At 48.3% G+C, this 26,463-nt stretch overlaps 1 protein-coding gene across 9 annotated transcripts; it reads left to right on the top strand.

Annotated features, from left to right (window-relative positions):
- The first annotated feature begins 309 nt into the window (after positions 1-309).
- On the top strand, positions 310-26,195 carry usp54a (ubiquitin specific peptidase 54a). Of its 9 annotated transcripts, XM_028006992.1 has the most exons (23): positions 6,987-7,145; positions 10,889-11,328; positions 13,354-13,446; positions 13,521-13,655; positions 13,780-13,893; positions 13,990-14,072; positions 14,939-15,041; positions 15,122-15,268; positions 15,339-15,488; positions 17,158-17,326; positions 17,830-18,030; positions 18,134-18,262; positions 18,599-19,166; positions 19,378-19,502; positions 19,573-19,737; positions 21,285-21,404; positions 21,870-22,047; positions 22,247-22,550; positions 22,773-22,983; positions 23,057-23,154; positions 23,479-23,628; positions 24,128-24,263; positions 25,126-26,195. In XM_028006992.1, the coding sequence occupies exons 2-23, from the start codon at positions 11,179-11,181 to the stop codon at positions 25,605-25,607; spliced, it is 4,011 nt and encodes a 1,336-aa protein (XP_027862793.1). In that variant the 5' UTR covers positions 6,987-7,145; positions 10,889-11,178; the 3' UTR covers positions 25,608-26,195. The 9 variants fall into 9 exon arrangements, 8 of the variants coding, with proteins under 8 accessions (XP_027862789.1, XP_027862787.1, XP_027862792.1 ...); XM_028006988.1 differs by lacking the exon at positions 6,987-7,145 and adding an exon at positions 310-778 and having other exon boundaries at positions 22,247-22,983; XM_028006986.1 differs by having other exon boundaries at positions 6,986-7,145; positions 22,247-22,983.
- Positions 26,196-26,463: the final 268 nt, after the last annotated feature.

Raw genomic sequence — 26,463 nt, forward strand, 5'->3', positions numbered from 1 at the left:
AACAGAGAAAACTCATCAAATCTTTTAGTTTTTGTTGGTTCTGGAGGTTCTGATGAACCCGGTCTAACAGAACTTCTAGAAATGTTCAAAATCTGTTAAAATGATCAACATTTAATTTATATTCTAAACTTCAGGAATGTTTGACATAAATCAGAGCAACAAGGAGCGATGAGTGTGTGTGTGTGTGTGTGTGTCGGGGGGTGTGTGTGTGTGTGTGTGTGTGTGTGTGTGCCTGTCGGTGTGTGTGTGTGTGTCTGTGTGTGTGTGTGCCTGTCGGTGTGTGTGTGTGTGTCTGTGTGTGTGTGTGCCTGTCGGTGTGTGTGTGTGTGTCTGTGTGTGTGTGTGTGTGTGTGTGTGTGTGTGTGTGTGTGTCTGCATGGCTAATGAGGCTGTGTATTGTTGCATTGTTGGATAAAATTAGCAGCTGAATGGCGGTGACCTGCAGAACCCGGTTCCCAGGGTTCTTTCACACGCTCCGGTTCTGGTTCTGTTCTGGTGTGTTTTCACATGTGAAAATATGTGTGAACCAAATGTGCATTTTTCATTGTTGGGGTTTGGTTTTGTTCTGGTTCGGTTCTGGTCTGGTTCTGCCCTGCCACCTGTTGTCCTGGCGCTGCTGCTGGCCCTTTAAGGGATCCAGGAAGTGGCCGGCGGCAGGAGGAGGAAACAGGTGTGCTGCTGACAGGATGATGTCATTCCTGGCTGAATCTCCTGCAGGGAGGAGGAGGAGGAGGAGGAGGAAGGAGACCCAGCAGGAGGAGCAGCAGGCCGAGTGAAGGTGAGCCGGTCTCGGGCCGTTAAAGGAACGTTCTGCGGTTCTGGATCAGATGGAGACTCAGGTGAAGCATCGATCAGAGCCAGATGGGCAAATAGAGACTTAAAAACTCCATCACAGGTTTTAACTGTTTGATTCGGTTCTGAACATTTAGATCAAATTTTAACAGTAAAGTTTTAAAATCTGAAATAATCTCCAGTTTAAACTGATTTTATGATTAAATGATCCAGAACCGGATTAGCTCGGTAAATGTTTCCTTCCTGCAGAACATGTAAGATAAATAAAGTTTTATCTCAGATGGATAAACTGGTTCTGCTGTCATTCATCAGCAAACAGATTTAGTTCAGTTTAACCACATTAACTTCAGGCTGTAATAAAAAGTCAAGTTGTTTTTTAAAATGTTACCAGCATTAAAAATGTTCTTGTAATTTTAACTCCAGTTTTTGCGTCAGAGTCGCTTCAGGCTGATGACATCATCAGATAATCACTTTTATAAAATATTTAAACCAAAACAAAAGGCTAACACCTGTTAGCTAATAAAACTGCAGTGCTGATGAGTCTGTTAGCTCTCCTGCTAATAGAAGAAGAAATATTTTTGCTTAGCATCTTGCTAACCTTTATTTTGGATTGCTCTAAATGAATTTTCCGTATAAATTTCTAAAGTGATGATTTATTTAGTTGTTTTGTAAACATTCAGCTGACATCTGTTTTGGTTATTGACTGATAAGAATCCTAGTAGCTACACGGTTATGTTCATGCTCTTACTTTGAAGTCTGTTTAGACAGCAGTTCCATTTCCTCTCTTTTTTTTCAAGAAACTTTATTGAGCAACAGGCAACAACAAACGACTGAATGAGGTTCACAGAAGAATCCAAAACTAACACAAACATGTTCATTATATCATGTTCTGGAGCTGCTCCAGTCTCCATGGCAACCATTCAGCTGTGCTAAACGCCTGGCTGGACCTAGCCCCGCCTTCGAGGCGCAGCTCCTCCCCCACTCAGCTCCTTCAGACTAGCCAGCAGCAATTAGCTTGGCAGAAAAACGCAAGCTACTGTTCCTTTAAATCTTTAAACTATGAAAATATTTTCATTGATCTTTGCTGGATTAAATGTAATTTAAATAAAAGTAAACCTTTTAGATCTCTGGTTCAAACTCCTGATGGGGCCGCTAGTCTACGTATGTCTAGGGCCGGCTGTGAGAATGAGCTGCAGCGAGTCGGAGCTGAGAACAAACTCTGTGTGTGTGTGTGTGGGTGTGGGTGTATCACCATCATATGACTGCTAGAGTAAACAGCTAGGATGTGATGTGGGATAACAGAGGTGATGTCATGCAGGTGACACACATACACTCTCAGGTGTGTGTGTGTGTGTGTCACCTGACAGGATGTTTAATGTTCAGCTGGTTCAACCAAACTGGTTGTTGTGAGACTGTAATGGTTCTGACTCTCCTCCTCTGATCATCATTGAAACTCGACCAGCTGTTTCTGGTTCCACCTGAACAAGATGGCCGACTCCTCACTGCAGTCAGGCTCACCTTTACTCACCTGGCCGTTACCTTCATGTTCCTGCTTGATTCTCATCTCCCTTCAGTTCTCTGATTTCTCCCATCGAGTTTCTGCTTCGTTTTCAAATGTTTTCTGCCTGTTGGTTTGGGTTTGAGGAAGATTCTCCGCTGGTGAACCGGTCCAGACTGGATCTCCTCCAGATGCAGATCATTCTGAATTTCTTTGGAATCACAAAAAACTGGAAAATAAATCAACAGAGAAATAAAATTAATGTAATAATTAGAAACATTAAAAAGCTTTTAATCAGTTTTCAGGTTTTTTCTTTTCAAATAATTATAAATTAAGCCCCGCCCACAAAGTGTCTCCAGAACCAAAATAATAAACATTATTCTAACAAAAGGCTTTAAAATTAATAAAATATTAACTTAAAATGAAAAATCTGATTTTCTTTGGAGGAAAACATCAGGTCAATAGATGCAGTGACCTGTGACCTTTGACCTCTGTGTGGCCGTTCCTGCTCTGATGATTTTCCATTAGAGGAATAAAAACGTCGGCCTCCATCTGGACCGGTTCTGTTTGTTCTGCTGAACGAGAGCAGAACCGGAACCGCTCAGGCCCGGTTCTGCTCGCTGGGTTTAGCAGCAGCAGCTGCTGCAGCAGAGATAAGGTCCAGAGCGGTTCTGACCCGGCTCAGCGGACCGACCCAGCAGGAACTGAAAACAGGCGGGTCGTTTTCCACAGCAGGAAACAGGAAGCAGGAGGGTTCTGACCCGGCTCTGGTTCTGGTTCTGAGCTGGTCAGAAAGTTTTAACCTGAACGGATCATCAGAACCCCATCAGAACCTGTCAAATTTTGTTCTGATTCAGTGTTTTAATGTGACTCTGGACCTGAAAGTTGTAGATCTTAATAAACTCAGAACCAGAACCTTCAGCTGCTGCTGAACCGAGAAGAGTCTAAAGGTCTCGGTTCTTTATGAGCAGAACCCGGCTGTTTAAAAGGCTCAGCCCGTCTGAGCCGGTTGAACCCGGTTGGGCCCGGTTTAATAGAAGCCAGACGGAGGAGGAATGTTTGAGGTTCTGAGCTGCGGTTCAGATGAGATCTCCACCCAAACCCAGAGCTGCTGCTGCACCAGACATCCCGACTCTCTGCCGGCCCTGCAGCTGGTTCTGGAGGGTTCTGGAGGGTTCTGATGACCCGAGTGCTGCAGAACCAGATGGGACTGGTCCTGGTTGTCCTACAGTGTTTAAATGTTTCTGTTTGTTTTATGATCAGAACCAGAGAAGAGCGGCTCGCTCCGTCTCACTGACTGCGCTAACACTGGAGCTAACTTTAGCCTTTTTGCTAACGCTGACTAAACTTTAGCGCAGTTAGCTTCCCTGATAAATTCTAAATTTACTCAGCTAATTTTTTTAAACTTTCAGTTGAATAAATTTCAACATCAGTGTTAAAGTTTTGGTTTGTAAATTCTTATGTTTATGTCCATGCTTTTATTTTGAAGGGCTGGCAGTCTGTTTCATTTCCTCTCCTCACCAGTGTTGTATAAAGTACTGAAATCTCAGAGTCAAGTAAAAGTATAAGTACCTCTCCAAAATATGGTAAAAGTCCAAGTCACTGACTGAAATGTTACTTGAGTTAAAGTCTTAAAGTATCTGAAACTTCTTGTACTTAAGTATGGAAATTACTGTAAAAATGGATGTACTCAAGTAATGTAATGAAAAGTACAACAAAGCAAATGCAGTTTGAATGACATTTTTATATTTTGGTAAACTTGTCAAATACACTTAAAATAATGTACCCAACCAAGTGCAGGCAAAATTAAACCTGCTAATAGATATACCTGCAGGCATCATTTAGTTAAGAAAATTAGGTGCTTTACCTATAGCACAAGGTTAACTTAACCTGCTTTACAACTGAACCAGCTTCTTAGTAAACCCTCCAGGACAGAAAATACTAAGTTTTTGTAAGCCTTAAGTTTTCCCTTCAAGTAAGGTCAGTGCTGAAAATGAGAAAAATAAATAGTACAGAAAATGCGGCCAACATGAAGAAAAAGATCTGTTACGATTACTCTACTTCACAAATCAGTGAATCAGTCAATGCTACAGTCAGTAGGTGGTGCACACAACTGGTCATTATGCAAAAGAAAAAAAGAATTGGGAGGGAAATGCAGCTTATTGGTATCTGTAAACCTGGTTTTGAACTTGCATGCCTTTCCTATATTCGTTAAATTGAGTCTAAATTGCTATCGCTATGGCTTCTGTCCCTCCTTGAACAGAGGAGTCTAGGTAGCCTGCTACAGTCACGTGTGGAACTGAAACGATGCCAAACAAAGTTCATTTATGGTCAACGTTTCACAATACAGTAGTGTCTAGTGACCAAGCTATAGTTACTGATACAGGAGGATTATAACCATTTCATAAGACGTTACCTCGATGTGTTTCTTCAAGTTGGACGGGGAGTTTTTGTAAGATAGAATTTCCACATCTTTGGGCAGGAATAACATAAACTGCATGCGGTACGACGAATCTTTAACACCCACGAAAGAGTATATTGTGTTTAAATAAGGCCATGGGCTCTCATCACCAGCTGGTGGTTCCCCTGGAGCCGTGTCCGACGTAGTTGCAGTCGTTGTGGTCTCCGTCTCCTCCTCCATGTGGCTGCTGCTGATTGCGAGACTTGCTTTGTGTTTAATGGGAGAAGCGAAACAGGTGTATCCTATTGGTGGTGATGAACAAGCCCAGGCAAGTAGGCTACGGACTTTGTTCGGTAGCCTACTTGCTAATCAGTAGGTGGGTCAAAACACTTTGTTTCTCTCTCTCGCTTTTTTGTAACGAGTAACTAAACCACACATTGAAAATGTATCGGAGTAAAAGTACGCAATTAAGTTCGGAAATATAGTGAAGTAAAAGTGAAAGTCATCAAAAATTTTCATACTCGAGGAAAGTATGAAGTACTCCAAAATATACTTAAGTAAAGTAGTGAAGTATTTTTACTTCGTTACTATACAACACTGCTCCTCACCTCCTCTCACTTTTTTCTAGAAACTTTGAGCAGGTGACAAACAAATCGTTTACAAACAACCAGAGCCGTTAATTAAATAATGCATAAAAAATTACAGATAATTGTTTTGATTTTTCAACTTGGTTTAATTTAGCGGGTTTAGCATTAGCTTCTGCTAAATACCATGTTGGTGTAGTGACTTAGTGTTAGCATAGCTAATGCTTATGATGAATGCTTTATGGTTAGCATAGCTAACCAATGCTCGGAATAAATGTTCTGCTCAGATACAAACTGAATATTTCACAAGAAAACCAGAAAGAAACAAACAGAAAATAGAGAATCTGAACCGATTAAAGCATCAGAACCAGAACCAGATCCGAGACCAAACCCAACGATCAGATCTGATGTTTCCTGTTCTGAGGTCTGATGGGGCCTCTTTATCCAGCTTGGCCCGGGGCCCAGTTCCTCCTGACTCTGTCCGTGTTGTTGTGGTTTTGGGTCTGCAGCAGAACCGCAGTATGTTCTGTTTGTAGTAAACGGGTCAGGATCAGAACCAACGAGTCAGCAGAGAGCTGCCGGGTCGATGCTCACAGCTTCTATCTGATCAATAACCTGATCAATACTCAGAGCCGCCGGCTGCTCGGTCAGCTCACAGCGGCGTTCCAGGTCCAAACGGTTCTGGTGGGTCGACCCGGTCCAACCTGCTGCTGAGGGAGAGAATAACTGAGGTTAATTCAAACCAGCCTTTCACTGTTAGTTTCTACTTTTGATTTGGGATTTTTATATTTGGGGATAAATTTATATAATTAAAGAAGAATAAATAGAAAATAATAAAATAAAAAAGAATTAAATCATATTTTTAGAATTTTTTTTTTTTTTTACTGTAATTTTTTGTTCCTTGTTTGGTTAAAAATTAAATTTATTTTTATTCCCCTAGAATCGTTTTCCTCTGTGTGAATATTTGTGTAGCAGGAATCATATTGAACGGTTCTGGTTCTAGTTCTGGTTCTGTTTCAGAACCAGAACTGAGTTTTTATTTTAATGTGAAATAAAAACTCAGAGTTCAGTTATAAACAAAGATAAATAAAATACAATGATAAAACAATAAAACATGAGAATAAAAAGTCAGGAAATGTAGGAACAGATTTATTAAACAGGCAGAAGGTGAAGAAATTTATAAAATATCTTAAATTATCTCATTTAAAGGCAAAATTCAAAACAAAAGAAACAAAAAAATATTTAAATTTACTGAAAATAACAACAAAAAACTGATTCCAGATAAACAGAAACTTAGATCTGATTTATTTAAACGTTTATCTGAATGTATTCCCTCATAAGGAAATAATCCCAGCTGGTTTCCACCATGTTTCTCTACTCCTGGACTTTGACTAGGCCGCAGCTCTGCAGCCTTCAGAACCACCGGCTCATTCTTTCTGATCTTTTTATTTCTGTTTTTAACAAGAAGAAAAACATCAAACTTTAACAAAGCGGATCCAGTTTCTATTATGGGATGTTGATGGGAAATGATGACGTCACAAAGCAGAAAGTTTCATCCGATCAGAAACCTGAAGGTTATCAAACCTGGACCCATCAGAACCTCAATGGACCAGCTGACCGGGTCTGCCAGCCGAGTCCGCTGGGTCTCTGCCCCCCTCACGCGCACAGCCCGGCGCGCTCCCGGTCGTGCCCGCGCCGGGCTGTGCGCGTGCCCGTGCTGCAGGTAGTAACTCCGCCCCCTCCGTTCAGCACAATACCCGCCGCTCCGCTCCGGTCCGGTCCGGTCCGTCCTGTCCGGGTCCAGACTCTGCCGTCCGGCCCCGGGCCGCCCCGCATCCTGGCCGGGTGAAGGTCTCCCCTCCGGCCGCAGGTGAGCCGCTCCGCCGAACCTCGGTGTTCCGGTTCTGACCGCGTCCTGCTCGCTGTGATGCTTTGCCACGGAGCCGTCGCTGCTCCGCAGTCCGGTTCCGGTTCTGGAGCTGCGGTCCTCTCCGGTTCGACCTTGTCCCGGCCTGCGGTACTGGTCGGGTTCGGTTCCGGCCCGGTTCCGGTCCGCTCCGGGCTCTTTGTTCCCTGAAGTTTGCTGGAAGTGATGTCATGCTTCCCGCTCCGGACTCCGGCTGGAAAACTGCCGCTTCACGCTGCGGTTCGGCCGGTTCTGCTCAGCCCGGGTCCGGGACGGGTTCGGCTCTGAGGGATCCGGATGGTTCGGGTTTGATGAGAACCATCCGGGTGGGTTCATGGGTTCTGGACTCCCGGCTGTGGATGAGTCCCACCGGGAACAGCAGGAGGAGCCGTTCCCACACCGTTCTGGTTCTGGTCCTGGACCCGGTTCTGGACATGGTTCTGCTCCTGTTTCCGGTTCTGGACATGGTTCTGGTCCTTCACCCGGTTCTGGTTCTACTGTGACTGGAAGTTTCTGTTGCGTTCCTCCAGAAAGTTCTGATCTGAGCAGAACTTTCCTGAAAGCTGAGGAAGGAGACCAGACCCGGTTCTGGAGGTTCTGAAGGTTCTGGACTCATCCTGAACCCAAAGCTGCTGCGGTTCTGCTGAAGTTCTAGAAGCCCCGGTCCAGATCAATTTGAGTTCTAATTGATCTGGAATCATGACCAGGTTCTGCTCGGACCAGGAGAGTCCATCGGTTCTGGTGAACCCGACCCGGCCTGGTTCTATTGGGTCAGAACTCTAGCTTTAAGGCCTGTGGGTTCTGGTGTTACTGGGACCATTAATGAGGTTCTGGATGTTTTCATTCTGGTGCCAGAAGCTGGTTCTGATCGACCCGTTCAGCCGGTAACATACTGACTGCTCAGCTCTTCTCCATCGGACTCGATCTGGACCAGAACCAGCCGGTTCTGATGCTCCCAGTCATGATGCTGCCACCGCCGTGCTTCACACTGAGGAGACTCCAGCTGTCTGGACCAGAACAGAACCCTGGTTCTGGATCCGGTCAATTAGTAAAAACTGATGCCTGAGGCAGAGAGTGGTTCTGACCGGACCGGTTCTGAAGCATCACGGGTCAGCAGCAGAACCATGAGGAAGAGCAGCTCCTCCCAGATTGTTAAAGTGAAACCAGAACTTTGGATCTGGCTCTGACCCGTTTACACGTCCAGGTTCTGTTCAGGTGGAGCTCAGACAAAAGATCGGATCAGAACCTTGTTCTCTAGAACTATGGAGAATGATGTGAACTCCAGAAACAGGAAGAGGAAGTCTGGAACAGGAAGGGAACTGTGGCAAACAGGAAGTAAAAAACACTACAGTTTCTCCACAGAACGTAAATCCTCCAGGCCACCAGGGGGCGTCTGCAGCCGGTAAATATTTTGCTGTTCTATGAAATAGAAACACATGAAGTATGACCATATCTGAACTGCTCATCTTCACTGAAGGTCAGCGCCCCCTGGTGGCCTGGAGGATTTACGTTTAGTGGAGAAAGTTTACAGCGTTTGATACTCGATGTTTGCATTTGGTTTTTTTCTGTATTTTTGTGTTTTGCTTTGTTTATGCGTTTCCTGCTCAGTTGGACCTGCTGGCCACCGTACAGAACCAACAAGAAGTGACTTTGATTTTTCATAAGGTCAGAATATTCTGTAAAGTTCTGACTGTACCGGACTGATTGTGACCCGGTTGGAGAGGATCACATCCAGCGGCTGGCTAGCTAGCTAAACATTAGCTGCTCTAACCATGAAGTGCTAATTAAAAACCATAGTTATGCTAATGCTAAAGTGCTAAATTCAGCCATGTTGAATCCCACTACAGGCTGTAGTGATGCATTCTGGGTAGAGAATAAGCATCATTTGCTACACTTGAAGAGAGGAAATGAAAAAGCTGCATAAACAGATTTAATTTACAGCATCTATGTAAACGTTTATGAATATAAACGCTGAAGTTTATTCAGTTAAAGTTTAAAATTTATCTGTAATTTGTTTTACTGGAAGCTAAGTGCTAAATGCTAAGAGCTAAGCTGAAAGTTAGCTCTGCTGTTAGCGCATTAGCAGAAGTGTCAGCCGGGTTCTGATCCAGGTTTATTGACCCAGAACCAGAACGGACCAGCCAGCTAAGGTTCTGGTTGGTCCATTTGGACCGTACTGGTTTGTGTTTAGAACTCCAGGAAGTGGCAGTCCCACAGCATGACGCAGCCTCCACCTGCCTGTCGTCACTCTGATGATGATACTTTAATTTATAGCAACTTTTAAACAAACGTTACAAAGTGAAGAAAAAAAACTGGGTTCTGTGTTTTGCTGTGATTATCTCTGGTTCTGCAGCAGTAGAGTGACTGATCGGGTCTTACAGAACAGTCCAATTGCAGCGTCGCCAGGACGACCTCTGACCTGCAGGACGACCTCCGACCTATAGAGGTCACTGCCCTGCCTGTCGATCTGCTGGTTTCTGTTTCCTCCTTCGTTAATCTGAAGTTGGTTATTCTGAGGGTGAGTCTGGATTAAATCCACCCAGATTATCCTGGAAGCTTTGGGTTGAGGAGAAACGTCCCAGCCGTTCAGACAGGAAGCAGGAAGCACGGTGGTGGCTGCTGCAGCTGACAGGCTGAGGGCCGGACCTGGACTCGGCCTCCGGATCAGACATGTTTTACACACGTCTGCTAATCCGCTAACAGCTGAGCTATTTTTGTTTTAGCGTTGTTGCTGACTTTGAAAGCAGACATGAACAAACCATCAGCGTTACTAAACTAATAAACGCTAATAACGCTAAATGCTACTAGCTACTAAACTAATAAACGCTAATAACACTAAATGCTACTAGCTACTAAACTAATAAACGCTAATAACACTAAATGCTACTAGCTACTAAACTAATACAATTCAGTATTTGGTAAAAAAGTTCTTCCATCTAACTAACTTTCCCCAGACTGCTGGGATTAATCTGGAGGGTGAAGCAGGTCAAAGGTCAAAGGTTTATAATCAGGGATGTTTCTTCCACAGTCTGAGGTTTAACCTCCAGTTGTGTCAGAACCGGGCCTGACGGGTCGGTGGGCTCCAGAACCCAGCTCCACTCAGACTCTGTAATCCCTCGGTGATCAGCTGATCCGACTGTTTGCTGCAGGAAGCACCTCAGTGGTGCCGCCTGGTGGCAGACAGAACCGCCTGGCAGTACCAGCCGGGTCCGGTCCGGGGTGGAGTCTGTCTGGCTGCTGGTGTAGTAAACAAGCGCTCCCTGCAGCGCTCCTTAATCCTCTGATTCCTGTTGCTCCCTGAGAGTCTCAGAACCGGCTCCATGGGTGGGTCTGTTCATCCAGAACCCCCTCGGTTCTACCCTGTGGTTCTGAGTCACAGTCTGGTCCCGGCAGGTTCTGACCCGGTTGGTGGCACTGGACCAGACAGCTGCAGTGACTCACCGTCTGAACCAGTAATTCTGGGTTTTCCTCTGTCATTACTGGAGCCTCAGTTTCTGCTGCGTCAGCGTCCAGAACCGGGCCGGGCTCTGATTCAGACCAGACTGTATCTGCTGGTTCTGGCTCCCTGGCCCGGTCTACAGGTTCTGATCCAGCCCATCAGACTGGTAAAGCTTTGGGATTTTCTCAGTTTCATGAAGAGAAACGGGAATGTTTGTTTAGGAATCTCGTTATTCCAGGATGATCGGCTCTTTCTTCTTCTCCTGCAGATCTGTGCCGACCCCAGACGCCTGCACTGACCTTTGATCCCTGATCTGCCTTTCATAGTGTCAGATTTGGGAAATAAAACCATTCCTTGAATCCTCACTGGAAGCCTGAGCTGCTAGAGCTGAAGTAAATCTCCTGGATTGTTTTTATTTTAATGGTAAAACGACAAGCTGATTTTTGGGGGTTTGTCCGGGAGTTTTCCTCGCCTGCGTCCTCCGGTCCGGAGGAGATGGATCCCTGGACCGGAGAACCAGGAAGTTGATCTGGGCCGGGCCGCAGCAGAGGGAGGAGCATGTCCTGGAAGAGGAACTACTTTGCATCAGGAGGCGGCGGAGGCACACAGGGAGTGGTGGCGGCGCACACCATGGCGTCCATCGCTCCCAGTAAGGGGCTGAGCAACGAGCCGGGTCAGAACAGCTGCTTCCTGAACAGCGCCCTGCAGGTACCACACACACACACACACACACACACACACACACACACACACAGAGACACACACACACACACACACACACACAGAGACACACACACAGAGATACACAGACACACACCTATACACACACACACACAGCGATCCTGTTATTCTCTGAACAGATTATAAAACATAGAAATCACATCCAGAATATCTGGTCTGTTTTATTTCTATAAAAGTCCGAGTCTTTGTGTGAGGCTGGAGAGACTCTTCACCATCACCCTAATCTGAGGAGGAAGGCTACAGATCACCACCAGCATCAGAACAGAACCCGACCGGACCGATCCAGAACTTTAATATTACTGCAGTCAGAGGAAACATGGTGATGGTTTAATTAGCTTTAGCTAAAGATGCTAAGAGTATGAATAGTTCTGGTCTCCACTGAGGCTGAGGGAGCCGACACTTTACATTATTATTACTATTAATTATTATTTATTATTACTATTAATTATTATTTATTGTTATTAATAATAATTCTTATGACTATTATCAATTATTATTGTCAATTATTATTACTATTATCGATTATTATTATTAATCATTTTTATTACTATTATTAATTATTATTATCAATTATAATTACTATTATCATTATTTATTATTATTATTAATTGTTATTATTGGTGGAGCTGTTGTTGATTATGATTTTTTTTTTTTTTTTTTTTTGCCCCTCCAGGGGGTATTTTGTGGCTCTAGTGTCCCTTATATGACAGCAGGCTGACAGGAAGCGGGGAAGACATGTGGCAAATGTCGTCGGGTCCGGGAGTCGAACCCGCGACGGCCACGTCGAGGACTCAAGGCCTCCAAATACGGGTCGCGCTAACCGCTACGCCACCACGCCCCTTAATTAGTTATTTTAATATCAATATCTCTTTATCGACTCGTCGATCCGGTTAAATTCTGCTGAACTTGTAGCGTTTGGGTTTTTATCTGACCCGGTTCTGGTCATAGTTCTGGACCGCTGTGTTCCTGCTGCAGTAGAACCTCAGAACCTTTCCCAGCACCGGTTCCGGTCCAGTTATCTGAAAGATCCAATTGGTTCCTGCTGAGCGGGAAACGGGCCGCCTCCAGTGATGGTTCTGACGAAACGGGCCGGACTGAACCGACCCGTCAGAACTCTGTGATCCAACAGAGCAGAACCGGTTCCTCGGTTCTTCCAGAACTTTCCTGCAGCCATTTGGACCTCAAAACCGGTCCATAAGAACCAGAGCCGCAGTACTGCAGCGTCCTGGACCGGTTCCATTGCCAGGTTCTGCTCTGGGCGTCCCGCGGAGCCGTGAGCAGACGGTCCGGTACCAGAACCCGGCAGCATATTGGACTCGGCGGGACGGAGGAACAAACAGAACTGAGTCAGCACTTCCTGCTGGGACGGGCCGGTCCGTTCAGGTTCTGTCTCTGCTCAGCCCGTCTCTGGTTCTGGTTCCCTCTAAACTGACCCCGTTGCTTCGGCCCACTGAGTGTTTCTGATCAATGCTGGCCCGTTTAAATCCGGACGGGTTCTGACCCGTCTCACCAACGGGTCGCTGGTGGTGCTGCTGGGAGACGGCCTGTTGCCGTGGCGACCCAAACATCATCAGGCTGGCTGCATCCAGGCGACAGAACCTGGACCAGAACCGGTCCGGTTCTGGTCCAGAGCCCTCAGTGACACCTGGTGGTGGAGGCGGGGATGGCAGCGATCAGAACCAGTTAAACCAGTTAAACCAGTAGAGGATCTTCATCATCATCATCCTCAGACCAGTGGAGGCTGCTGCAATCTGATTGGTCCGTTTAGACCCAGAACCAGAACTGTTCCATGTATCTGACTGTAAATAAAACGATAATAAACGGTTCTGGTTCTGTCCTCAGGTTCTGGTTCAGGTTCTGGTTCTGGTCCTGTCCTCAGGTTCTGGTTCTGTCCTCAGGTTCTGGTTCTGGTCCTGTCCTCAGGTTCTGGTTCTGGTCCTGTCCTCAGGTTCTGGTCCTGTCCTCAGGTTCTGGTTCTGGTTCTGTCCCCAGGTTCTGTGGCACCTGGATATCTTCCGTCGGAGTTTCCGTCAGCTCTCCTCCCATAAGTGTCTGGAGGATTCCTGCATCTTCTGCGCCCTGAAGGTGAGGACCAGGAGCTCGGCCCGGTCCCAGCCTGGTTCCGGTCTGGTTCTGACCCGCTGTCTGCTCTCCTCCAGAACATCTTTGCCCAGTTCCAGTTCAGCAGTGAGAAGGTTCTGCCGTCCGACGCGCTGCGCAGCGCGCTGGCCAAGAGCTTCCAGGACCAGCAGCGCTTCCAGCTGGGCGTCATGGACGACGCCGCCGAGTGCTTCGTAAGGCCGGAACCGGACCGGAACCGGGCCGGAGCCGGGCCGGAGCCGGGCCGGAGCCGGGCCGGAGCCGGGCCGGAGCCGGGCGGTCCGATCGCACCTTCACTCTGGTTCTGCATGTTCACAGGAGAACATCCTGATGAGGATCCACTTCCACATCTCAGACGAGACCAAGGAGGACGTCTGCACCGCCAGACACTGCATCCCGCACCAGAAGTTCGCCATGACGCTGTTCGAGCAGGTGAGGCGGCCCGACAGAACCATCAGAACCATCAGAACCATCAGCAGGTGTGTTGGTCTGTACAGCGGGTGAGACTGACCCGGTGTCTCCCCCCAGTGTGTGTGCAGCAGCTGCGGAGCGTCGTCCGACCCGCTGCCCTTCATCCAGATGGTCCACTACATCTCCACCACCTCGCTGTGGTGGGTTCCTTTCAGAGCCGCCATCTTGGACTCTGACGCGGTAGCTAGGCAACGCCTCGGGGTCACCCTGGCAACCAGACACCCGAAGTGTTTCTGCAGCAGGTTGAGTGAAACCAGGAGGTCCAGGAAAGAGCTTCAGCTTCTATCAACGTATTTCTAGACCTGTAAACGTCTAGATCTTTATTTAATATGGAAATAAAGACGTTTCATCAGAATCCAGTTTAAAAACCAAAATTAAATAATATTTAGTTTCCATCAGAGATCCGACGATCTGATGTTGTCAGAGACGAGTTTCACCAGAATGAAGATCAGATCCATGAGGTCAGAGGTCACGATCTGTTTCATCAGGAGTTTAACAGAAACTGTAAAAGAAAAAACTTTCACTGAAATAAAAGGAGCTTTAGTTTATAAATCTGTTACATTTTGTCTGCAGAGGATTCAACAGCAGCAAAGAAATAACATTTAACATAATAAATGATTCTAAATGCAAAACTTTGGGCACAAATCCTGGAGGAACTCCAGAATAAAACCAATAAATTCATGATTTTAACCTAATAAAGTCAGAATAATATGAAATTAGACATGTTATTATGCAAATGAGGTTGAAATAATGAGGATAAAGTTGTAATATTGCAAGAATAAAGTCAAAATAATATAAAGTTTTAATCGTAGCAGAATAAGTTTAATACTTTAATACAAGAATAAAATATGAAAATGATGCAAACATGAAGTGATGAAATCACCAGAATAAATCCGACATAAAATGAGATTATTGTTTCCTGGCATAAAGTCCTGAGGAAGAGTCACTGCTGGATGCTGATTGGCTGATCAGGTCCCCTCTTCCTCCTCTTCCTCCTCTTCCTCAGCAACCAGGCGGTGAAGATGCTGGAGTCCAGAGAGAATCCGACGCCCAGCATGTTCGGAGAGCTGCTGCGCAACGCCAGCATGGGCGACCTGCGCACCTGCCCAGTAAGCAGATACTGGTCCTGATACTGGTACTGGCCCAGATACTGGTCCTGTCCCAGTCCTGATTCTGGTCCCGTCCTCAGAGCCGGTGCGGCCAGCAGCTCCGGATCGCCCGGGTTCTGCTCAACAGCCCAGAGATCGTCAGCATCGGCCTGGTGTGGGACTCGGAGCACTCGGACCTGGCCGAGGACGTCATCCACTCTCTGGGAACCCGCCTGCGACTCGGAGATGTGAGGAACCGACCCGGAGGTGAACCGGAGCGCGGCGGGCGAATGGGCTGACCCGGTTCTGGTTCTGCAGCTGTTCTACAGGGTGACGGAGGAGAAGGCCCGGCGGGCCGAGCTCTACCTGGTGGGCGTGGTCTGCTACTACGGCAAGCACTACTCCACCTTCTTCTTCCAGACCAAGATCAGGAGGTGGATGTACTTCGATGACGCTCATGTGAAGGAGGTGAGACCCGAAACCAGCGGCCTGGTTCTGATGGAGTCCGATTTATTACCTTAAACCTGGTGGAGGGTCTGTTGGTCCCAGTGAGGTCACAGTGAGGTCACAGTGAGATGTAATTATATTAGTTGTGTTACCACCCCACGCCACTAGAGGCAGTATCAGGCCCGAAAAGATGCCACTAAGGAGCAGATTTAGAAGTTCACAGAAAGCTACAGAATTTGTTAAAAACTGTGAGCTGAGCTGAAGTAAATAAAAGAGAGAGAAGTTCAAATACATGCTGAGAGTGAAAATCCTTCCTAAAGGTGAAGATATATCACAGATTTTAAAAGAAAATAAAAACAGGAGACCGCGGATTATATGGGAAATAGCGCCCCCTTCACTTCTGGAGTGCAATGGTCCCATTTCCAAATAAGGTCTGAGACTGACAGCGGTCCCGCCCTTCCTGTTCATTTACCCAGAATGCATTGCAGCGTGAACAACATGGCGACATTCCTGTGAAAATATTTTATTAAAATTTATAAAAAGTAAGATAAATATTTCTCAAATAAGGTCTATTTTTATAAACAGTTGTGGTTCCCTTTAAGAAAAATGTTGTAATTAGATGAAGAAAAACTCATAATAATACCAGAATAATGTTATAATAACTTAATAAAACTAGTAAACCAAGAGTAAAGTTATAGAAATACCTAAATAAAGTCATAAATATGAGCATAATGTCAGAGAATAAAGTCATATTTTACAGTGTAACTGATAATTAATCTGTGGAAATAACCAGATTATGATGAAGGATGAAGGATCTGCTCCTCTTCCTCACTTCAGCTCACAGTTCCATCCCTCCATCCTCTCTCTCTCCTCCTGCTCTGGTTTTTCTTTCTTTGTGAAACAGGAAATCCCTCCATTGTTTGTTGGTGCAGCTGGTCAGATCAGAGGTCAGATCAGTGAACACTTTTTGCCCACGTTGCAGACCAGCTCCCGTCTCTTTCTGCCTGTTGAACAAACCGTTACTCTCTTTGCTCTGGTCCGGTCCGGTCCGGTCCGAGCGCTGTTTTGGAAAACGGAGGACGGGTGGAAACGATAGAGAGAGAAAAGAAAAGCTAAAGGAAGTTTTTCTCCATCAGAGACGGTGAGACGCTGCTGGCCGGATCCGTTTACAGCAGAATCAGATTTTAAAACCAGACGATTTATTTCCAACACTTTGGGTTTTTAGAGGAAGGTCAGAGAAACTGGTTGAAGCTCAGTTCCAGTTTTATTTAGTTTATGGAAAGTTTTCAGTTAAAAAACCTGAAACAAGAGATTTGGGAAAAACTGAAGAAATGTAAACATTTGACCTGATTTATGATTTTATTGAAGAAACTTTAGAAAAGATGGTTGATGGAAATTCAACCTTCGTTTCTATAGAAACCGTGAGAAATCTTCTCACTGATTTTCTGAAACATCCCATAATAGTTTCATGTTTCTGTGTTTATATCAATCAGAAACATTCGTTCCCATGGCAACCAGAGCAGAGCTCAGGTTTCCTCTGGTTCTCCGGTGGTCGGTTCTGGAGTTCTGGGTTAGCCTTCTGATCCCGATCCAGTCCAGAACCGGACCTCCAGCTGTCAGAGGTTTCAGTGAACGGGTCCAACAAAGCCCTGCTGTTCCCCTCCCCTCCCTGTTTCTGCTGTTCCCTCAGATCGGGCCCCGGTGGAAGGACGTGGTGTCGCGCTGCATTAAGGGCCGCTACCAGCCGCTGCTGCTGCTGTACGCCGACCCGCGCGGGACGCCGGTGACCCTGCAGGACCTGCCGCCGCACCTCGACCTGCAGCGCCTCCACAGGGCCGGCTACGACAGCGAGGACTCTGGTAACAGGAGGAGCAGACACTCGACCTGCCGCCGCTACCGGCTACCAGCTGTAGGGCTACCAGCTGTAGAACTACAGCTACAGCTGTAGCTCTACAGCTGGTAGCTCTACAGCTGGTAGCTCTACAGCTGGTAGTTCTACAGCTGGTAGCTCTACAGCTGGTAGCTCTACAGCTGGTAGTTCTACAGCTGGTAGTTCTACAGCTGGTAGTTCTACAGCTGTAGCTCTACAGCTGGTAGCTCTACAGCTGGTAGTTCTACAGCTGGTAGCTCTACAGCTGGTAGCTCTACAGCTGGTAGTTCTACAGCTGGTAGTTCTACAGCTGGTAGTTCTACAGCTGGTAGCTCTACAGCTGGTAGTTCTACAGCTGGTAGTTCTACAGCTGGTAGTTCTACAGCTGGTAGTTCTACAGCTGGTAGCTCTACAGCAGCTCTAGCTGCTACAGGGCTACCGGTAGCTCTCTGTGTGTTTCACTCATAAATGACCCATCGCCGCCCCCTGCAGGCCGTGAGCCGTCCATCTCCAGCGACACTCGAACCGACTCGTCCACAGAGAGCTACTGTGGCCGCCAGTCCTCCCAGTCCTCCCAGTCCCACCATGAGGCCGTGGCGAGTCGCTGCTCATCCGATTCCCAGGGAACGCTCGTCTGCATGGAGCGACCCGACAGAACGCTGCATGCCTCCCTCTGCAGCCTGGACGCCATAGGTACCAGACTGTCCTCTGCTGTCCTCACTCACTGCTTCACTCATTCACTCATTCACCGTGTTGCATGATGGGTAAACCATCCCATAATGCCTGTCATTGTAAGGCCGCGCGGCGGACGCCGAGCAGCCTCTGAGGAAAGGAGGCGGGGCCGCAGAAAGGAGGCGGAGCTCCAACTGGTCGCAGCGAATCAAACCAGAACTCGATCCGCCATCGGCAGGTTACCACAGCGATGGTAGGCGGGGCTTAGATTAACGAGGAAATAATATAAATTATAATCTAATAAACAGAAAGTTAGAGTCACCAGAACGCAAAGATCAGAATAAAGAGTTTATTACATCAGTTAGTTTATGAAGAGAATAAAACAAGCAGGTGATGAAGATGATGAGGTTTGATTTAATCTGGTACTGAATCTGGTTTAATCTAATCTGGTTCAAACTGGTTTAATTTAATCTGGTCGGTTCTTCATGTCCTCAGTCTCTCGCCGTTGGCTCCTCATCGCTGCTGTCCTCTCTCCTCCTCCGTCTCTCCTCTCGTCCTCTACATGTTTTTCTTCTCCTCTGTCCTCCAGGAGAAACCTTAAAGGAGAAGCAGGCTCCTCGGCACCTCCCCAAACCTTCATCCTCCTCCTCATCCTCAGCCGGTCGCCTCAGAGACTTTAAGGAGACGATGACCAACATGATCCGCCCGCCGTCCTCCGAGCTCCTCCCTGCTGCAGACGCAGCTCTGAGCTCCTCCTCCGCTCCAGTCCAGGACTGGGAGGCCGACAGCACCAGCAGCGAGTCCAAAGCCAGCTCCTCAGGAGGAGCGGGGAGGTGCCGGCCGGCGTGGAGGCCGCGGAAGGAGACGCTCAACATCGACGCCATCTTCATGCGCGAGCGGCGGAGGCAGGCGGGATACAGCCCCCTGGGAGGAGGAGCCTGTGAGCCCGATGGGGCCCACACCGCCTTCTTGGGCCAGGAGGAGGCGCCGTCCATCAGAGCGGCCTTCTCCCGGACTCTCCCCAGCTCCTTCACAGGACGGCAGCTCCCTGCTCCTCCTGCTCCTCCCAGGCTGATCCAGAGGATGGAGAGCGGCTACGAGAGCAGCGACAGGAACAGCGGCAGCCCCGTCAGCCTGGACCTCAGCCTGGGAGACAGGTGAGACTGTTAGGCCCCAAACCCCGAGGTGAAAGGTCACAGAGTCACCAGAGGAGCCCCAAACAACATTCATGAATTTCAGGTCTCTGGGTCTGGGGTCAAAGAGCAACAGGAGACGGTTAAGACTTGACCTTTGACCTACAGCCTCACTCTGGTTCTGGGTGCTGTTGGAAAGAATCACATCCCATAATATGATCCACTGTGTCTGCAGGGACAGTGGTGAGAAGAAGCCTTCCTCCTCCTCCTCATCCTCAGGACCCTCATGGAGGAACATCAGGTCAAAGAGCAGCGGCGCTCTGCTGCAGGACCTCCACTCCTCCAGCAGGGGGAGCCTCGGTACGAAGGCCGACGTCTGTAGGACCCGATCCAGAGTCTGTCTGTAACCCTGATGTTCCTGCTGCCGCAGCGCCCCCCGCAGGCCGCAGCGAGCTGGACGAACTGCAGGAGGAGGTGCTGAGGAGAGCCAGGGAGGAGGAGCAGCAGCGGCGGCAGGAGAAGGAGAGGGAGGAGGCGCTGGGCTTCAACCCCAGACCCAGCAAGTACCTGGACCTGGACCAGCTGCAGATCCAAGGTAACTCAGGATGGAGGATCCTGACAGTTGATCCCTGCTGGATCTGCTGTCGTCTCGTGTTCTGGTTGGACTGCAGAACCTGGTGATCCACTGAGCTCCTGAGATGATGGACGGTTAAATCTGCAGTTCATCCATGTTCATCTGGATCTAACGTTCCTGGTAACTGATGATGGTTCTCCAGCAGAGAGCTGCCGGACCGGAGCGGATCCTCCAGAACCTGTTGGTCTGGTTTCCATGTTCAACCAGAACATCCCAGCCGAGACCATCTGGACTTTGTGACATGGAGTTTTGCTCTGCCTGAATGAGGGATGATCCTCATCATGCAGATGGTTTAAAAGAACCTCAGGAGGTTCTGATGGGTCCAAAATGGACCAAGACGTTACACCACAAACCATTATCTGGACCCTGATGGTTTCATGTTATCTGCTGCTGTAGCTCAGCTGCTTCAAGGTTCCACATATTATCTGGGGGAATAGTTAAATCCTCCTGATCACGGTGTGATTTTTATCAGAAGGAGAAACAGACGGGATCAGGTTGACCTGATCAGAATCTGGCCACATGTATGAAGATTCCCTGGATCTTCAGTCCAGTCGTGTTTTAAATAATCCAGATGTGATTAGAGTCCAGAGAGCTGGAAGACTCCACAGGTCAGAGAGAAAACTGGACCAGTCAAAGCATCAACTGTGTGACGGTAACGAAACCATCAGCAGCTTGTAGATATTCATGGTTGAGTTTGTGCAGATGGATTCATAAACCTCCTGTTGGCCCGACGTGATGGAGCCGCAGGAGGAGAGGAAATCAACCAGGAGCTGATCGATTCTTATTGATCATATTGATAACATTTATTAGAAACAATAGTTTTACGTTTAATTCTGGATTTGAACCAGAACTTAAGATAAGATAAGATAAGATAAATCTTTATTGTCATTGTCACAAGGACAACGAAATTCAAAAGGTGCCATCAGTCAGTGCATACGCTTAAAAACAAAAAATAACTGTCTCACAATTCACACACAATGTAAGAATTAACAAATAACTGGTAAAAAAAAGAAAAATAAGAACAGCCACATTCTCTCATCCATCATTTATGATGATTAATGGTTGTTTTTGATTGCATTTAGTTTTGTTATTGCTATCGGGTAGAAACTGTCTCTGAGACGGTTGGTTCTGGTTCTGGTTGCTCTGTATCTTCTGCCTGAAGGCAGCAGTGTGAACAGAGAAGGTCCGGGGTGAGAAGTGTCCTTTGTGATGTGTTGTGCTTTTCTTAGACAGCGGTCGCTGTGCAGGTCCTCCAGTGAGGGGAGAGGGCAGCCAATGATTTTTTGGGCTGTATTCACAACCCTTTGGAGAGCTTTCCTTTGAGCCGTAGTGCTGCTGTTATTAAGGGAGCTTCTGTTACTCTGTGTGTGTGTGTGTGTCAGCAGATGGAGCAGCAGGAATGTTCTCCACTGATCTGCTGAACAAACTCCAACTGAAATACAAAGGAAGTGATGAACAAACAGCTGCCATTGTTACTGACATTGTGTGTGTGTGTGTGTGTTCTGCAGGTAAAGGCGACAGCTTTGACAGGTGTGTGATGGAGGCGGAGCTCCTGCTGGACCAGTCGTTGCGCTTGGAGCCGGCAGGCGACGTTGCAGCGGCGCTGTCTGCAGTCAATGAAGCTGTCTGTAAGCCCCGCCCCTTTGTGTGACCCCGCCCCTCTTTGTGACTCCGCCCCTTCATAACAAATCTCAGTCCTGGTGGAGAACCGGGTTCTCCGGTCTCTCAGAGGAACCTTAGCTCCTGTTTCTAGTCAGTCGGTCGATCGGCTGGTTCTGGGTTCTGATCCGGTCCAAATTGCCTGAAACCTGCAGCAGAAGAAGTCTGTGAATGATGAGAGTAGATCAGTCCTGAAACAGAACCAGAACCTTCGGCCCGGTTTCATTGGTTTGGGTTTCCATTCTTTCTGTTTGATTTCCTCACAGCGCCACCATGAGGCCACATCGCCTCCTGATGTTTCACTTCTTGTTTCCTTTAAACATTTCTGCATGACCTCATCACAGCGTTTTATTATTTATGCACCTTTTCTTTTCTATTTATTCCTTTTCCTTTATTTTCTGTTTCCATGGTTACGTTTTCCTGCACCGCTGCAGCCAAGCTGCGGCCGGCGGCGGCTGAGGGCGGAGCCTGTAGCCACAGCCGGCTGCAGCGCTGCATGAGGAGATGCCGCAGCCTGCAGCAGCGCATGCAGCAGCTGCTGCTGCAGCAGTCAGAGGCAGTAAAACAGGAAGCAGAGCAGCAGGAGGAGCAGCAGACGCTGGAACAGCCCAGGTACCACCTGCTCTGCTCAGCCAATCACAGGCCAGCTGGCCCAGCCTGTTGGGGCTCAGTGCTGCCCCCTACTGTCAGGATCAGAGTGGAGCTGCTGGATCTGTTTTCCATTTCTGTGACACGTTATCTACGTCATAACGTCTAAGCCCCGCCCCCTCAGAGCAGCAGGTGACCTCAGTCTTCTCTCCATCCTCTGCAGATCAAAGCCTCTCCAGCTCCCAGTTCTTCTGACAGAGAAGCAGGGCGACCAATCAGCTGCCGGACAAGACCACCAGGCTCCTCCCCCTTTCACCTGCCTTGTTAAGCCCCTCCCTCCTGCATCAGGTTTGCCCTCTGACCCCGCCTCCAGCAGGAGCCCCTGCTCTGGCTTTGGGAAACCCCTCGGTAGCGCCAGGTCCCTCCCTGCTCTCGCTGTGGAAACCTACCTGGACGACGTGGCCCCGCCCCCTCCACCGGAAGAGGCGTGGCCTGAGCCGTCACAAGCACCGCCCCCTCAGTGGCCATGTTCCCAAACTCCATCACCTGCTGGAGGTAACAACAGGCATCATGAGGTGAAGGAGGATCACTGCAGAAACAAACAGGCCACGCCCACAAACCTAGCCCCGCCCCCTTCCTCTTGCCCTACCAGGAAGTGGTCTTGTTTAACCCCGGATCAGCTGGATGTTGTGGATTCTCCCTCATGCTCCGCCCCCACTGCCCCACCTGTGGGCCGGCCAATCAGGAGCTGCTCCCCACCAGCCAATCAGGTTCTCAGAGCCGCCCTCCCTGTTCAACGCTGGGCCGAAAACGTCAACAGATACTACAACTCCCAGCATGCAGCAGCAGAGGGGGAGGAGTTATCGGAGCTGGAGACGCTGTACCAGGCCAGCCTGCAGGCTCCCAGCATGCCGCGGGGCAGCCGTGGCGTCAGCCCGCAGCCAGGGGGCAGCAGAGCAGGTAGGAGCCCAGATGGCAGGAACTCCTCTTCAGATGTGAACATCAGTGTGAACACTTCCTGTTTCTGTTCCAGCGGTGAGGAGAACGCCATCCGGATCCAGACGCTCCAAAACGCCGACGGCTGAAATTGAGAGAAACGCCTACAGGAGACCGGTCTCACCTGGAGAGCAGGTAGAACCCACAGGAAGCTGCTGCCAACACCAGAACCAAGAGAGTTTATCGATCAGTTTACTGAATATAAACTGATCGATAAACTGGAGTTTTAGGTTTTTACAGAATCTGCTGTGGTTCTGGTTGACATGAGAACCTTCTGGATTTTCTGAACATCTTGGTTCTGAAGGTAACTAACGGTAACTTCCTGCTGCAGCCGGTTTTGATCTGAGACGATTTCACCTTCAGCAGGAATCGATTTCTGACAGAAACAAGTTTTTATCTTTGAGTCTTGAAGCAAAATCCTAAAAACTGATTCATCCTGACGTTCTGTGTCCTCTGCAGCCCCCTGCAGGCGAAGACGAGAACTACAGCGCAGAGAACCTGCGACGCCTCGCTCGAAGTCTGAGCGGAACCGTCATCGGGTCGAGACCGCAGAACCTCCAGCAGAACCTCCAGCAGAACCTCCAGTGCAGCTGTGTACGTCACACACAGGTTCATGCTGCCACCTGGTGGTGACATGTGGTCGCTGCAGCCTGCTTCATGAACCATGGTTCAGACTGACTCAGTTCAAAGACCAGATAAAACCAGGAAGTTAATCTGAGAGTCCCGCAGGTTTGGACTGAGGTCAAAGTTCAGCAGGTTTAACATCAGGTTTAGTTTCAGGTTCCTCTGCTTGTTCGGCCTCAAGCTGCTGGTTAAACATCCTGGTTTAGTTTTGCCCTGAGCCCGATCTGCCAGGCGGCGCCGGCCCGGTCCACTGGCCCGGTCCACTGGCCCGGTCCGTCCTGAACTCGGCCTGCGGAGGAACCCTGATGTTTTGCTCTTGCTGAACGTCTGATCTGCTGAAGCTACGGTGGCTCAGAGGAGACACATGCTGACAGGAAGTCGGATCAGAACATTTCAGGGTTTGTTCAGTTCATCTTCATCATGTTAACTGTTTGTCCTCTTCCCTCCACCTTCATCCCCCTCCTCTTCCTCACCACCTCTGAAGGACCCCTCTGTGTCCAGGCCCCCCCTCAGACACTCAGACCTTCACTGCTCCTCTTCCTCCTTGGTCCTCCCCTCCTCCTTCCACCGACTCCACGGCCCTCCGGCTCCACGGCCCCCCCCCTCCTGGGGACGCTCGGGTAACCCGTCACCTCTTCATCCTCCACCTCCTCCTCTTCCTCATTGACCTGCTGACTTCCTGTTGGGTGAAACTCAAACTGTTCATTAGGAACTGGTTCATGTTCACATCCTTCATGTAGTTCACTGAATCAGTTCACTAACCAGTTCTTTATGTTCACTTTATTAAATGTTTCCTTTAGTTTTACCAATCAGTCGTCATCATGGCTGACTTCCTGCGGCTCTGATTGGCTAAGGAGTATTACATCATTTCCTGTTGCTGTTATTCTCTTTGTTTTTATTTGATCTAAACTTTATTGATTTATTTTAACATAAACAAGTTAAAACATATTTTACTTTTAACTCCGTGTTCTCAACCTGCCGAACCTCGCTAGTCTAGTTAGCTTAGCATCAGCAGCTGGACCTCACGTTGGCCGGGTGGCGGTCCGTAGGAAGCCTCGATCCAGAACCACCGACCTCAAAACCAAACCTGCTGATGATCAGAACCGAGACGGAAGCAGCGATCGGTTCTGATGGGTTCTGGTCGGTTCCTCCTCGACCGGCTGACGATTCTCAGCTTCATAATTCTGATGAATCCAGACACAAAAACCGGGACGATTTAAAAGAACAAACAGAAAAAAACATTTTATTGATCAGAACTGAATTAAAAAGCAATAAAATCATAAAAGGTTTTGAATAGTTTTTCATTTTCCTGCATTTGGTTCTGATGGGTTCTGGTCGGTTCTGATTGGTTCCTTTTGTCTCATTGGTCGGTTAACTGGACTTTAACCTGAACAACTCGACTGAATAAACTAGTTTGAACCAGAACCAGAACCAGGCAGGTGTTCACCAGGTAACTCTGCTCTTCCTCCTCCTCTTCCTCAGGTTCTCCTTGGCACCAGGTTCTGGTTCTGTCCGACAGCGGTCCGACTCCCTCGGCTCTCCACGGCGTCGCCATGAGTTACGCCACTCTTCCTCGCCGCGCCTGGCCGCCCTCCTCCTCCTCTTCCTCCCTCCCCAGGCCCAGACCTGGTTCTGCCGGTTCCAGTCCACAGAGTCTCTACGGCGCCCCGCCCGCCCCCCACCGCCATCGTCAGGTGTCACTTCCTGTTGTTGCTCCACGGCGCCCCCGTGTGTCAGGAGACGTTCCTGCTCAGCCTCTGCGCCTCGACGTTCCCCCGGAGACGGACTGGCGGCGCCATGTGGACCCGTGGGCCGCCCGGCGCCAGCAGCTTCCTGCCCGACCCGGCCGGCCTCTGTGGCCTGGTACCGTTTGGGCAGCAAACAGAGAGGGAGGCGTCAGCAGGTTCATGGGGGTCAGAGGTCACGACCAGAACCAGAACCTGAGAGGAGACAGAAGAAGCTGAGCAGATCCAGAACTTCCCTGAAGAACCAGAACAGAGCCGGATCAGAACCAAAGCCAGCAGAACTCTTGGTCCAGATGTGGACCCTGGTCTCCTACAGAACCTCCTCTGTTCTGCTGGACCCGTGTGGCTCCAGCTGAGCAGCAGGCGAAGAAAAGACTTCCTGTGTTCACCTGAACAGAACCTGGATGTGGTTCTGCAGGTTCTGGTTCTGTTGGACTGCAGAGCTCATCGGGTTTCCTCTGGGATCTTCAGACTGAAGCTTCCTGTTTCCTCTGCGTTCTGATTGGTTCTGCTCTTCAGATCTCCATCCAACGCTGATGTCACTTCCTCTGTTCAACATCCAGTTTTCTTCTTTAGGCGATGGAGGAACTCAGACCGCTGACTCCACCCGGCTGGCGCTCCAGGTGGCAGAAACAAACCAACCAGCTTCAGAAACGTCTGGGTTAAAGTTCAGAAAGTTCTGCTTGTTTTTCTCCACCAAACAGACGATTAAAAAGCTTCAACGAAACGATTCAAGTCTCATCATTCAGCCTCGTCACAAGTTCTGGTTCGGTTGATCCAGAAGGTTCTGGATGAGTCCAGAAACCAGAACAACAAAAATAGAAAAATGTTTTCTTTTCAGTTTCAGGTAGAAAATCTGAATGAAAGAAAAAAATAAAGATTTTCCACTTTTGACCTTCATCAAGTGAAAAATTATTTAATGCAAAAAAGTTTTATTGAAATTAATATTATATATAATATAACCACCTGTTTTCTACATTTCCCCCTGGATTATTACATAATTATTTACATTTATTATGTAAATAATTACATAATTTATTTGTAGAACGTGATGATAATCAGGTCAATCGTCAAA

The sequence above is a fragment of the Xiphophorus couchianus genome, chromosome 22 (genome assembly GCF_001444195.1).
Source record: "Xiphophorus couchianus chromosome 22, X_couchianus-1.0, whole genome shotgun sequence".
In the NCBI taxonomy this organism is placed as follows: Eukaryota; Metazoa; Chordata; class Actinopteri; order Cyprinodontiformes; family Poeciliidae; genus Xiphophorus; species Xiphophorus couchianus.